Source organism: Gavialis gangeticus, unplaced genomic scaffold (genome assembly GCF_001723915.1).
Source record: "Gavialis gangeticus isolate Ggan-Ray unplaced genomic scaffold, GavGan_comp1, whole genome shotgun sequence".
NCBI classification, from domain to species: Eukaryota; Metazoa; Chordata; order Crocodylia; family Gavialidae; genus Gavialis; species Gavialis gangeticus.
Window position 1 is genome coordinate 38,032,640 of NW_017728997.1, and position 13,517 is coordinate 38,046,156.

At 40.7% G+C, this 13,517-nt stretch overlaps 2 protein-coding genes and 1 long non-coding RNA gene across 5 annotated transcripts in view; 1 reads left to right on the forward strand and 2 right to left on the reverse strand.

The window, feature by feature from the left end:
* Positions 1-5,052, forward strand: part of RAF1 (Raf-1 proto-oncogene, serine/threonine kinase) — a 92,494-nt gene extending 87,442 nt beyond the window's left edge. The window contains exons 14-16 of the mRNA XM_019505077.1: positions 1,115-1,246; positions 3,032-3,166; positions 3,905-5,052. Coding sequence (XP_019360622.1) covers positions 1,115-1,246; positions 3,032-3,166; positions 3,905-4,045 — 408 coding nt within the window. The 3' untranslated portion in view covers positions 4,046-5,052. The remainder of the gene's footprint in view (positions 1-1,114; positions 1,247-3,031; positions 3,167-3,904) is intronic.
* The window catches only part of LOC109289147, a 19,572-nt gene extending 10,710 nt beyond the window's left edge, over positions 1-8,862 (reverse strand). Inside the window, exons 1-2 of the long non-coding RNA XR_002095310.1 lie at positions 8,189-8,862; positions 3,867-3,869 (exon numbers count right to left, since the gene is read on the reverse strand). This is a non-coding gene — a long non-coding RNA (uncharacterized LOC109289147). The remainder of the gene's footprint in view (positions 1-3,866; positions 3,870-8,188) is intronic.
* Positions 8,863-9,840: 978 nt separating this feature from the next.
* The window catches only part of MKRN2 (makorin ring finger protein 2), a 24,489-nt gene continuing 20,812 nt past the window's right edge, over positions 9,841-13,517 (reverse strand). For all 3 annotated transcript variants that reach the window (XM_019505079.1, XM_019505080.1, XM_019505082.1), the window contains 2 exons: positions 10,955-11,099; positions 9,841-10,151 (listed from right to left, as the gene is read on the reverse strand). In XM_019505079.1, the coding sequence (XP_019360624.1) occupies positions 10,008-10,151; positions 10,955-11,099 (289 nt within the window). In that variant the 3' untranslated portion in view covers positions 9,841-10,007. The remainder of the gene's footprint in view (positions 10,152-10,954; positions 11,100-13,517) is intronic.

Here is a 13,517-nt window from a genome sequence, read left to right on the forward strand (position 1 = left end):
ACCATCCTCAGCAGGGCTTTGAGTAAAAATGGCCTGGGGGGTGATATGGAGTTTCCTTCTGTCGGGGTGTATTCAGTCAGCTCTAAGTATGTCGATTAGATGGGGTTTCTGAGGGGATTTAGGTGGTGCCAATCCGCTTTAAAGATTCCATGCAGGCTTAGTTCTAAGCTCCTTATCCCTGTCTGGGCAAATGCAGAAGCAAATCCTTAGGCAGTTGTGGAACTTACTGGCAAAAACGTAAGTGCCTGTGGAGTTTAGGACCCTGGCCAGTGTTTAAGATTTATCTAGCCACCTAAGTCCCATGCAAGGTTCTGATGTGAACCTGTGTGCAAATTCCTTTCTGATTCCAGGTCTATCCAATTCATGCATCTTGTTATAATATTGATGAGCTATATTGGAAAAGGTAGAAACACTTCAAAGATGTAATTTATACAAGGATGTAATTTATACATGTTCACATGCCTGTCTGGACTTTATAGTAGTTTGGTAGTTATGCTGGCGCGGCAGTATGAAGAGGTTTTGTGAGGGGAAAGAATATCTTTCATTAGATCAACATGCATAACTGGGGAAGAGGAACAAGCTTTCAGGCTGCTGCAAGTGCCCTTTGTCAGTTCTTGGAAAGTTTCAGCTTGTACTTAGTTTGTACTGTGACTGCTGATGGAGTGTTTCTGCAGTCCAAAAGCTTGTCTCCCATTTCCTATGCAAGTTGGTTCAATACAAGAGATTTACTTTGCCTCATACATCTTGCTGGTCCTAGGCTGTAACACATTATTTCAGCTAGGCAGATTATTTATTCTATATTACTGGTTATTTCAATTCACAGTGATGAAACCAAAACACTTTTTTTTACTACTTGGTCATAGTATAATGAAGTATGCAAGAATTATTACATTTTACCTAAGGCTAAAGTACAAATACAAATGTTATTTCTGTATTAGTTGCTATCAGTGTAATGGGTTTGGGTGAAAAGGGCAGTTACCAAAACTTGTTATAGCTGTAAAGGCCTTAACAACAGATGCACATCATTTTATCTATCTTGTACATCTTTTACTCTCCTTACAGATAATTTAGTTCATAACTTGTAGGATTTTTACTTCTGTTTTTATTTTTAAAGGCACCAGAAGTGATCCGGATGCAGGATAGTAACCCATTTAGCTTTCAATCAGATGTTTACTCCTACGGAATAGTGTTATACGAACTAATGACAGGGGAGCTGCCATACTCTCACATTAACGACCGAGATCAGGTGAGAAACACAAATTCCAGAACCATGTTATTTGTGGCTTCTGAGGAAAATCTGTCCGGTTTTCCTGAAGACATGGTTTATATTGCATGTTTATAAATTATATGTATTAAGAGCATCTCTCTTCCTGAATAGGTTATTGCTTGGTTTTGTATTTGATGCCATCTTTGTGTATTTTTGGAGACAAATATAAACACCTGGAAGCAACCAAGTATCTATTCTTCAGAAAGAATATTTCTTAGTATGATGGCAGTCTGCCAAGTGAATTGTTCAAGTACCAATTACATATTTTATTTGCATGTGGTGGTCTAAAGAACTTAAAGCAACTTGAGAAATCAAATATGGGACTTTTGGTCTGATACGGATTTATTTGGTGCATCTTACTACAAGTAACTGTAGTTGTCACAAGTTAAAAATTTTGACATGAACACCTACAACTTTTGGAACTATTTTTAGTTGAACAAATTTTAAAAAAGAGGGGAAATCCTCTTTCCTTGAATTCTTTGAAGTGTGTAGTATTACTTTTCTTAAACATGTTTTCCTCTATGCTGTACCTCAAAGGCAGTTCCTTAACTTAATTTTACTGTTTGCTTATTTTTAGTAATGAACGGTGGGAAAAGCTGGTCAGTTTATTGGTAAAAGACCCATAATACCTCATACTCTGTAGTCAAACCAGTTTTATTAATTTCTTTTAAATGATTTTGCCATTTTAGGTAAGATTCAAATCTGAGAACTGGGAAGTGGGGTTTTTTTGGTTTTTTTTTAAATGCATAACACTCAGCATTCCTCTCCATAATACTGGAAGTCTGTGCTTTGAACAGCCATTCCTGGTAATGCAGAACATTGATTTACAAGGAATCTGGGCTGTCAACTAAATATATATATTTCTGAGATGAGTCGGTACACTTCCATATGTGCTGTTGGCAGATTTATTTCAGCAGCTTTATTTACTGTTAGGCAGTTGGCTCTCTGTGGGGCTTTCAGAAGTTACAAAATAAATGTATCATAGTTGTAATATTTTTATTAATGCATATACAGAGAGTTTGGAATTAAAACATTAGCTTAAGCACAGTCAAGATCTCACTAGTCCATTAGCCATCTTAATTACTTCAGTAATATTCCTGAACGCCTTCAGCAAACCATAGTGGTGGTTTGCTAAAATCTTAGTAGTACATTTTCTTTTACCTGAGATGGTGGGGGAAGTCAGTCTACTGGTTTTTTTCCTCATTAGCTGGCAATATAAGGAAACTGCAAACTATCAAAGACGCACTTGAATGGCATAAGAAACTGCCTTTCCCTTTATGCTCACAGGTGATAAATGGATATGTGTTCTGGTGAGGGATTTTGATCAAACCATGCAAGTGCAATTTGGGACTGGCCAGTCAATATGGTGGTAACTTAAGCATCAGTCAGATGGGTTTAGCACTTCTGGCTGCTAATGATGACCTTGTTTTAAGGGTTCTTTAGAACTTGCATCCTTTAACTCCAGCAAGTTATCAGTCAGGAAATGCCTTGGAGGGCTTGTTGCTATGATAAATTATATGCAAGATAATAAATGAGTAAATTATGGAATAACTTTGCAGTGTCACTTAATAGTTGGACAGATAGTGTTACAGATCAGAAAAGTGGGCCTGTTCCACTTTACTGATTTTTGTCAAATCTTGGAAGAACAGTAGACTGTTTGCCTTCATTACTTCAATGTTAAAGATAACTGCAGGACAGCAAAGCTGTCAGCCAGTAAAATAATATCTAACATTGGTATTCAAACTGTTTGTACTTCTTTGCTAGATCATTTTTATGGTTGGTCGAGGTTACGCATCTCCAGACCTCAGTAAACTGTACAAGAGCTGTCCCAAAGCTATGAAGAGGCTTGTAGCAGACTGTGTCAAGAAAGTTAGGGAAGAAAGACCTCTGTTTCCACAGGTGAGTGTGTTGTCTTTTTATTAAATCCTAGAAACAGTTCTTGCATTCTGTGCTTTAGTTTCCAGGGAATATTAAAAATATCAAATTAGTAGTCAAGAAAGATGGAAAACAAGTCTTCACACAGTTACTCATTTTTAATGACTGGCTGATGTAGAATTGATGGGCTCTACTGCTTCCATTTCTAGTTTACTTTTTAGAGGTGATATTCAAAGTAAAAAAGCAAAAAAACCCCAACATCTGAGGGAGTCTGCACTGTTCATGTAGCCACGTTGACAGAAATGCTGTCCAGCCTGCGCATGAGGGGTTCCATATCCTTTCCTTGTTGTCTGTTAGAAACAGGAGGCCATTTTTCTGCTCAGAAGAAAAGTTTTCGAGAGGTTTCCTCTCTAAATGCAGCTTCCTTATGTACAAGATTGCAGGTGCAGTGTGCAGTCCTGCCTTTTTGGCACCTTCTGGAAAAACTGGCTGATCATAACCAGGATGAACCCCACTGCCCTCTCCAGCTCTCCACTTAATTAAGATAAAAACTGTCTGCCTTAAAGGTACGGCCCTTCCAACCTCATGCTCAATTCTGATTCCCTTCCTGGCATTTCACTAGAACAAGGTGGTTCCTAGCCAGCGCTGCAGTAAGTCAGGCAACTGCTCTCAAAGATTCAGAAATTAAGCATTAAAAAAAAAAATGCACATAGGCTGTTATAACAGCCTCTGATTTCAACAAATATCTGCTTTGCCTTCCAGATTCTGTCTTCCATTGAATTGCTGCAGCATTCTTTACCTAAAATTAACCGAAGTGCTTCTGAACCTTCTCTGCATCGCGCAGCCCACGCAGAGGACATCAATTCATGCACGTTAACATCCACACGACTACCTGTGTTTTAGGATTTGCACGCTACTGCCCTTGCTCTCCCCAATAATGAGAAAGTTGTAGCAGTTGTGCTTTTTAATGCCTCAGTGTACAGGATCACAGTGCAAGTGGGATTCTCTACATCCCAGGTTTTAGAACCAGCTGCTTAAGGATTGCTCCGGTTCTAGTCCTGCAGGGACATGGCTCCATGTTGCCTTTTTCTACAGTGTCTTTTACTGGGATAGAGTTAACTGAGACTATAATCAAGAAAATCTATTACTATTTTTTTTAATAGATGCACTTGAGCCTTACTTTCCCACAAGTGGAAGAGGGACATTTCTGTGGAAGTGTTCCTGTCTTGATTTGATTCTGTTGAATAAATTGGTATTTTATAGCAAGGATAGCTCACCATTTGAGGAATAATGCTGATTTGATGCTGTTCTTTGAGTGTCCCAAGCCATGTGCTACTTCACAGTGAGTGAATTTTGACTAAAATGGGCATCTATAAACTGGCCTGAGGGAAGCAAACAAAGAAAAGCCTGGAATTGATTCCTGTGAATAACATTTCATCAAGCAGATGAAATCGATCAAAACTAAATGCCAAGGCTGGGCATCTGATTTTACACGTTGAAGAAAAAAACTCCTGCAGTGGGATGGAATGCATTATGAACAGTGCTGCTCAGAGAAGGAAGCTAGCACAATCTCGCTATGGTCATCTTTAGTAACTTAAGCAGCTTATATTGGTACTTTGGACTTGCTTCTTGCAGCCCAATGAGGTATCAAGTGCAGAATGACAGACTTCTGCTGAAGAGAAGTGGTTAAGTAACAAATCAGTGTATTTCTGCAAAACAAGCATGGTCTTCAACCCACCTGAAGCTGTCTTCCGAGAGATGCACTAAAGGGCAGAAACTGAGTATATACAGTTTTTCTTGCTGATTTGGGTTTTAATTGTTTTTATTGCTCCACAAAAATGCATTTATTGTAAGTCCAGGTTCCTCTGATTATCTTATTTTAATAAAATAAATTAAATTTAAGCTTTTAAGTTCAGAGTCATTCTTTAGTGCAGCATCTTACAGTTCCAGGAAGTCTATTTAGATGGATACATCCAAGAAAATTGTTCACTTGTCCATATAGGCAGTATAAAGACACTACAGCAATTTTCTATTACATCAGATGCTCTTTACTAGCAGGAACAAAAGAGTTACCATAAGTTTCCAAACATCTGCATGTTCTTCATGTATCATGGATGTCTGTATTGTACTGTGTTGTCATTAGACATTTAGCAACTTGGAGCTCCCTGTAAAGCAGTACTTTGACCTTTGATGGCAAGATAGCCTAAAAGTTCCATCCCTTGTTGACTTCTACTTCCATACTATCCCTCTGATGACAACTACAGCATTGATTAAAAATATAAGTCCATGGAATGTATTTTACCCTGCTCTCTCTCATCACCTTCTTTCAAGAAGCATCAGCTGGCCCACTTCTGCTTTCCAAGGGAAGAAAGACTGATGAAAGAGCAGATGCACCGTGTGGCCAGTAAACTCAAGATGGCAAAGATTAGGAATGGCAAAAGAACCCAATCTCAAACCATAGGTCATTTGTTATTTCTCTCCTGTTTATTTCTATTCTTCCTTAACAAAAAAAGCTTAAAGTGGCAGGAGCCGCCTGTGTGTATTTTATATAGCTCCCATCTTTTCTCCTACCTTGACTTTCAGCTGTTCCAAAATGTACTACCTCATTCAGTCCAGAAGAATAGCCATAATTTAACTTGAAGACAGTAAACCGGATCAGTTCCTTGTGTGATAGCAGATGTCTGAGCTACAGTTTAGCTAAAATTATTCAGCCTGGCAAGTGCTGAAGTGGTGGCTATATTGCTGTGAGTTGTTCAAAACTGTATTCAACAAATTGTTGGCAGACAAGGATTATGATCAAATGTACATAAAAATGCTTCTCTAGAGGCCTAGGGTACGGGTGTTGGAATCCATTGTTACCCTTTAGCTATTACATTCACATGATCCTATACTGGAACACTTTGACTAAATTGCCCTAACTTTGACCTGCATTAAGTAAGGTTAAATTTGAAATGTTTTTTTCTACACTTGCATCACTGTAGAATCATGGAGGATGTGACAGATGTAAGAGCTTATAGTACCAAAGGATGTCTGTGTCTCTGCCCAAAGACTCCTTCCTCTGTTACCTATGAAAAGGCCACAGGTAAGAACTTACTGAAGCACAAAGCAAAGGAGCCTATCAGAAGAAAAGGTATTTAAATAATATAAAAAATTAAAGACCAGCAAAGTTCTCCTCAGAATAAATATTTCTCCATGAAATACACTTTAGCTTATCATTAAGGTGGTTGTGCCAGAAGCAAGAATTCTTGTAAAGGATATCTTTTATTAGACCAACTGTATGGTTGGCATAGGCTTAAGCAAGCCTTTGCGTATCACAGCACAGGCAGTTCTCAGACTTATGACACAACAGATTCCTGAAAACAGTGTCTTAAGTTGAAACATTGCAACTCTGAACCAATTTTCTTGTAAGAAACAATGTTATAAATGGGGGACTGGTTTCTGAACCAAGGCCCAATACCCTATTTTCACCAAAAATACCTCAATTTTGTAGTCTATCAATTATAGATGAGTAATATAGCTACATTAATGTATTTATATGGTAAATAGCAATCATTGATTTGGAAGGACTTCTTTGAGGTGACTTTGCTGGACTTTTTGAAGGGCTCTTGGTTGGACTTCTTGAAGGGTTATTGGCTGGAGTCTTCTCAGGAGTCTTGGCTGCAAGTTTTTCTGGCATCTTGTCTGCCTTAATGAAAGTGTCCAGGGAAGTTTGGACAAATGTTCTCCAGGGAGATGGGTGATGCAGTGAACTTGTTGGCTGGTGGGGCCTGGCGTCAGATCAAGTGTTGTAAAGTCAAAACTGACTTCATAAAGTTGAAACGGTGTTGATTTGTAAACACTGTAAGTGTCAAACACTGTAACTCAAAATGTTGCAAGTCAAGGACTGCCTGTACCCTCTCTCAGGCCTCAGGCCATAAAGTTGGTCCAACAAGAGAGATCACCCACAAGCATTTTTGCCTCTCACCTCTGGACCATCGCAGCAACATCACCATCTTAAGGTTGATATAATTTATGACCCTTAAATCCAGCTTTACTATAAAGTCTACGCATTAAAACTGAATAAGAAGGGAAGTGAACTTACTGTTCACACTTATGATTTAACACACATTTTGAACTCAGGTTGATCACTTTTAACTATAACCATCACTCATACACTAATAAAATGTTTGAATTTAAGAATAAATCTTTGTTCAATTGGTTTGTAAGAAGACTAGAATCATGTATTATCTGCTTGACCTGTTTCCAAAATGAGTAAGCTATTGACCTGGTTTTACTTGCAATTTAAATAAATCTTTACCCTAAAAGGGAATGTTGAAAGATCTTAACCAGAACCATCTTGCTTTTAAAGTACCAGTATGATAAGGGGACTCGCTCCTTACTGACAGTAGGAACTGTAGAATTGACTTACATGTGAGAGTTCAAAATTAAAGGCAGACAAAAGCAGGACAATGCCAAAGCTCAGCTACTTGTCCTGTGCTTCTATTCTTTAATATTTGGAAGTAACATGAGTGTCCTCTCTCAAAAGAAATGCAGTGCAACAGTGTTGGAAATAAGCCATAGGGAGAATTAGTAGTACAGTTGCTGCTCATGTTTAAAGTGGATGTCTATTGCTTAGATCACAAGTGGCACAGTTGGGGAGGAGACAGGCAGCATAGTGGCAGATAGGGCAGGGAACAGAAAACAGCACCTGACTAGGCAGGGGAAGGGGATCAGAGTGCCACTTGAGGAGGATGTGGTGCTAACTTGTGGCATGCCTGCTGAAAAGGTTGGCATTGTCTGGGTATCTGAATACACTGTTATAAAAAACCCTTGACCATCTTCCTGAATGTAGTACAGCTCTTTCCTTCATCTTCTCTCCCATTGTCCACTTATTTTCTGTAGTTTAGATTGTGATTACCGCAGGTATCATGTTATACTATGTGTTATACATCCATAGAATAAGGAGACTGATTCAGCCCACACCCATATATATAGTGAAGCTTCTTGAATCTAGGTTGATATTTCTAGCTAAAGGGAACCTGCCCCCCACCCCCCATAACAACCAACTTGAAAGGAAGGGTACCCATGCCTGGGTGCTGGGCTATTTGCTATCCCTTATTCCAACATACTCTCTCTCTCTCAAGCTAGAACTGAAGCCAAAGTTTTAAAAGAAAACTAAAAGACATGGAGCACAACAGCAATGACTAATGGAGAAGCAATTTAGTAACCTGGACTGAGGAAGAAATGCAGTCCATTTTAATACCTCCTACAGCTCTGGGAATGTTACAGAAAGCCTTTAATCTGTACTAAGGGGCCAGAGGCTTTGTGCAAGTAATTAGAGTCCTCCTAGGAGACTAAGAAGTTGTTTTATGCAAAGCCAGATGCCAATGCTAGAAATGTGATCTGAAACCGAACAAGGAAACAGATCTGAAAACTGCTGGGGGATAGGTTGCATAATAAATGCAGTGTCAGGAGCAAAGGTCTCCGTTACAACCATGCCAAGGAGATTATTTATAGAATGGCAGTTTCTCTAGCCTCTTTATCAGCAAGGTACAGTGTACTGTCCCAGGCTCCAGGTAGCTGGGGTGGAGAAACATTCCCTTTGCAGGAAGGGGGTGGGGGCAACATGTTTTACATCTTAAATATGCTGAAAGTAAAGGGGGGAGAGCTTTACAATATCACTAACTTTTGTCTTAAAGGCATTAAGTAGAAGTTGCACTTGATTTTAAGTATAACATCCATTACTGCAATAACATGAGGCCTAGAAACATGCTGTACTGGGTTAATCAAAGCTTGTTCTTCAGAATGTTTTGATAAAGACTTACCTTGAACTTAATGCTCTAGTCTGAATAAACTTGGCATTCACTGCTGCAGTTTGGAACTAGGCTGTGACTTTTCAGCTGTATCATCATGTACACTGTTCTGAATCAGAGTCTAATGTGCAAAAGTATGCTTTTCCTCCATTTGCTTTCCCTCATTTCACCTTGCAATCTAGATGATCCTGCACTGTCAGTTAAGAATTACAGCAATAAATCACACAATGCAACCACAGCACCTTGCACAGCTGGCTAAGACCAGTGGCATCTAGCTAGAATTCCCTTGGCCAGAGCAGATACAGGAGGTGCATCTTTACATGAAATGTCACACTGGCTCCCACAGTACAAGATCCCCAGTATTTAGCTACAGTGAAGGAATGATATTACAGCTTGAATAATGCAGTAACATACAATTCCTGTACTTGTTCTGAATTGTTGTGCTTTGTATTAAAATGCCTTATTGGTTAACCTGTAGTGAGATTTTTACCTACACGGCAAACCAACACAACCCCTGCAACAGCAGTGGCTCTAACACACATCCACCAGGCAGTCCCTCTCTAAATGAAGAGCTAGCCTTCCTAAGAGTTTGTCACTGTCTGTTTCCTGTGGGACAGATAAGTGGTGCAGCTTTGATCCATACGTGAAGCCATGCATGCCCAGATATGGCATGCAGGGTTCCTGCAGATCCAGAGGTTTGGCATCAGGGAGAGGCAGTTAAAACTGCCAAAGCTTTCCCCCACCACCAAATTTCCAGGTACTTAGAAAGCCTAGAGGGCTGGATGAGACCACCCTAAATCAGGCTTCTGAAATGGAAAAGAAAAGCAAGATGTGCTTACAAAGTTATTACAAAGTTACCTCCTCCCCCTACAGGACTTATGGATCACTAAGTTTTTTTTCCATGCATGTCACTTAATTACCTTTAATAGCCTTTAGTATTTTTGTTGTAGTACAAAGACTTATACTAAAACTGTGCTAGAACCTCAGCAAGCCACACATTCTGGTTTACAGTAAAAAGTAAAACTGCTAAATAAATAGCTAGATGGGTACAGAAAAAACATCTTCAGGTCTTCTCATTGAGAAGTAGCAGACTCTTCATCTGCCCCTGAGAGGTGCATGAAAAGCTCCCCAAGCTCTGCCACATCATCAGCAGCACTGGGCATAGTCCGACTTTCTCTATCTTCAATGAAATCCCAGAGCCGAACAGAGTTGAAGAACTGTAAGAGAAAAGAGCACAAGTGAACACCTTGCTGACTGCTGGAGAAGCATGACATTCTTGCAGCTTCAACACTGCGGTAACAGTTTTTCCCCAGGCAAAAGTATGAACCTAAAAGGTATTTTCTTACTACAGATGACTGGGCTATTTTACTCTAGTACAGAGCAACTCTGGAAGGGAATGTGTGACTACAGCAAAACAGTGGCACTGTTATCCATGTGACTTGAGTAACAGACTACAGCTGTCCTGCTTCTAGGACACAAACAGGACCATTTTTAAGTGTTAAAGGAACAATTCCCCCTGGGAAAGCATGTCTCCTGCCCCCACCACTGAAGGTTTCAGTGTTAGCAGATATTCTTTGGGCTAACTGGCTCCAGTTAAGATGAACTGTAAAGCTACTAGAAAAATCAAAACTATGAGCCATCTCATCCTGCTGAGTATCATCCAAGGGCTGGTCTTAATGTCAGCTGCACAACAGCTTTGGTGGTGAGACGTTACAGAGCTGAAGTCACTTCACAGCACTAGTCAAAGCCCTGGTCCCACAACTATTCGTGTGAACTCCCATTTAGCTGCATGTTGTGGGCTCTTAACTGAGAGAGCTGCATCCCACACAACGTGCAAATCTGTCCCGTTACCATGTGGCTAAGTTAAAATGTGACTGAGATGTCAAGGATTCTCGTTTTCTGCTCAGTTTTTAATCTTGGTCTGTTTTAAACATGCCTCCAAGCAGAGAAATGGTGCCTGGCTCTGAAGCAGCAGCTTACTCAGAAGCAAGGCTCTGAAGAGAAGGAAGAGTCCCCTTACCCGCACAGTTCCCTCAGAGCTGAGCTGTTTCCGTGGTTTTTCAGGTTCAGCTCTCGTCCCATCTGGGTAGGCATGAAGATAAAGGCATTTCCCTCCAAATGGGCAGGTTCCTTTCCCTTGTTCAAAGTATTTGCAGGCTTTTTTCCTAAGAGACAAGTAAATACCGTCAATAAAAGTAGAAAAAACTCCTACTGTCCTTGTGCATATGCGCGCGCGCACACTCTTGTGCTACCCACCCACTTTTTTCTTTTACTCTTGGAGAAAAACCCTGCACCAGACTGACTCATCTCAGTCAAGCAAGAGCACACATCAGTTGGTGGTTGCCAGAGAATGCAGCCACTACCTTGCCTAGAAGCAACAGCTCTCCATCTGTCACCACCTCTTCTGTTGCTTAGATTTTACTAGCCTCAGCTGCACTCCTGACAGCACACACACAGGTACAGAACTGAACTGAAGCAGTAACTTAGTTCTGCTGTGCTCTCTAGCATAACTTGCACAGGAAGGGTTAAGCCTACCTTCCCCAAAATGTTACTTTGCTGTCTATTCATAAGCTGTAAGCACTAGGGCTGCGCGAGGCTTCTGATCCGGAGAAGCTTTGGATGCTTCAGCATCCAAAACAGCATGTCTGGATCAAAGTGCTGCCTTTGTTAGGCTTTCCAAAGCAGTTCAGAGCTTCTGAAGCGCTTCAGAGCCACTTTGGGGCTGAGGACAGTGACCTGCTGGCCAAGCCGCTATTCTACAACCTGCAATTAGCGGTCCTGGCAGCAGTGTTGCCCGAGGCTCGCCAGGGGATGGTCCAGATGGGAATCGCCTGGCTCAGAGACCTGGACTACGATGAGCAGGGATGGCTAGGCCAGATCTGAAGCCAGATCGGATCGCTGCTGACTTGCACAGGCCTAGCGAGCACCTTTGGAGAGGAAGGAATTCAAAGCACTATTTAATCTTTCACTTAAAATTAAAACAAGAGGACTCAACTGAGGACAAACTTTTCATTATTTTTTCTTCCTTTTGTGGAAAGATGTGGCATTTGACTTCTAATTGCAGGAATGACTGGGTGAGCCTCAGGTGAGATGCATGCCAACACCAAGTGTAGAAGTTGTGTGGAACCTAGGTAATAAGAGTACTAACCAACTATGGGTCCCTCTCACCTTATGATTAAATGCTTCCTGCTTTGGGAACTCATCCCACACTGGATAGATAGGGAGGAAGTTTTCTTTTAGCCTGACCACACTTGTAAGCTAGAAGGACATAACCAGGTATTCTAAAAACCTGTAGTTTTGTTCTATGACTTGGAAATGGAGAGAAGCAACAACCTCTTCTAATGAGAACTATGTTCAGGAACATAAACTATCAGAGTGCTTGTCTTCACAAGTGTCAAGGACAAACAGTTCTCAAACAAACTGAAAATAAACCAGCATAGTGTTGTCTTTGAAGATCCAGACCTCCAACAGAAGATAGAATGAAGTGGGAGAGTGGATCCACTCTCCTTAGGAGCATAGTCAAGAACAGGAGAATTGTCTCAAAGAGGAAACATTTTCAAGAGGAAAATCCTCTCCCAGTCTAACCTCTGACTTTTCATGTTAGTGTAATCACAAGCCCTTAGGATGTATGTAGTAGATGCATGCACACTGCTTAACTCAGAGGTCATTGCTGTATCACACAGTAGTAACTTTCACCTGTGTTTTGATTTTAGCCAAGTGAAACCAGGCAGAACCTGGCAGAGTAATGCTTTCAGCTAACCCCTTCTGGTACAGACTTTATTCCAGGGCAGAAGTAGCAATCAATCGATTCCTATCTGGATTACAGAAGCATTCTGTGGATGAGCACTTCCCCATATAAATTAGAAGGTGCCTTCATTTCTGTTACTCCCTTATCTGAGATCCTTCTACCTGGATGGAAGCAATCATCTCAAAGGTAAGAGAAGATGAGAACTCAGATGACAGGAACACAGAGACTAAAAAAAAAACCTGCCATAATCCAGTCCAAAAACAAATTTTCATTAATGGAACAATAAGGGTTCCCTCCAGAACTATATGCCCCTTAAGCACTTTAACTCTAACAATTTCAACACTAATTGACCCTGCGACAGTAAAAAAGACACTTTTCAGCACAGACCTGTATGAAGGAACATATATGAAAAGTAAATGCAAGTTTTACTTTATCCAGCTATTTGTGGGGCAGAAATGCATGCCTGGAAGCATTTGTTTTTTCAAACATCTGTGCTTAGACAGAACCAGAGGTCAGGAGGACTATTGCCAAACTGGCTTACTCCTCTGCTTATACTTCCCCAAACAACATTCTCATATTGTCACTAGGACTGTCAAGTGATTAAAAAAACTTGATCGCGATTAGTTGCGTGATTTAAAAGTTAGTTGTAATTTATTGTGATTTTAATCACACAGCTAAAAACTCAAATTATGCAGGTACTTTGTATGGTTGGGGGGTGTGTGTATGTGTGTGTAATTTGTGAAGGTGTGAGGGACTATGGGGTTGTATGGGGGGGTTGAAGCCTGGGGGGGGACGGTTGAAGCCCAGGCAGGGGGGGCCCCCCACACACCCTGGG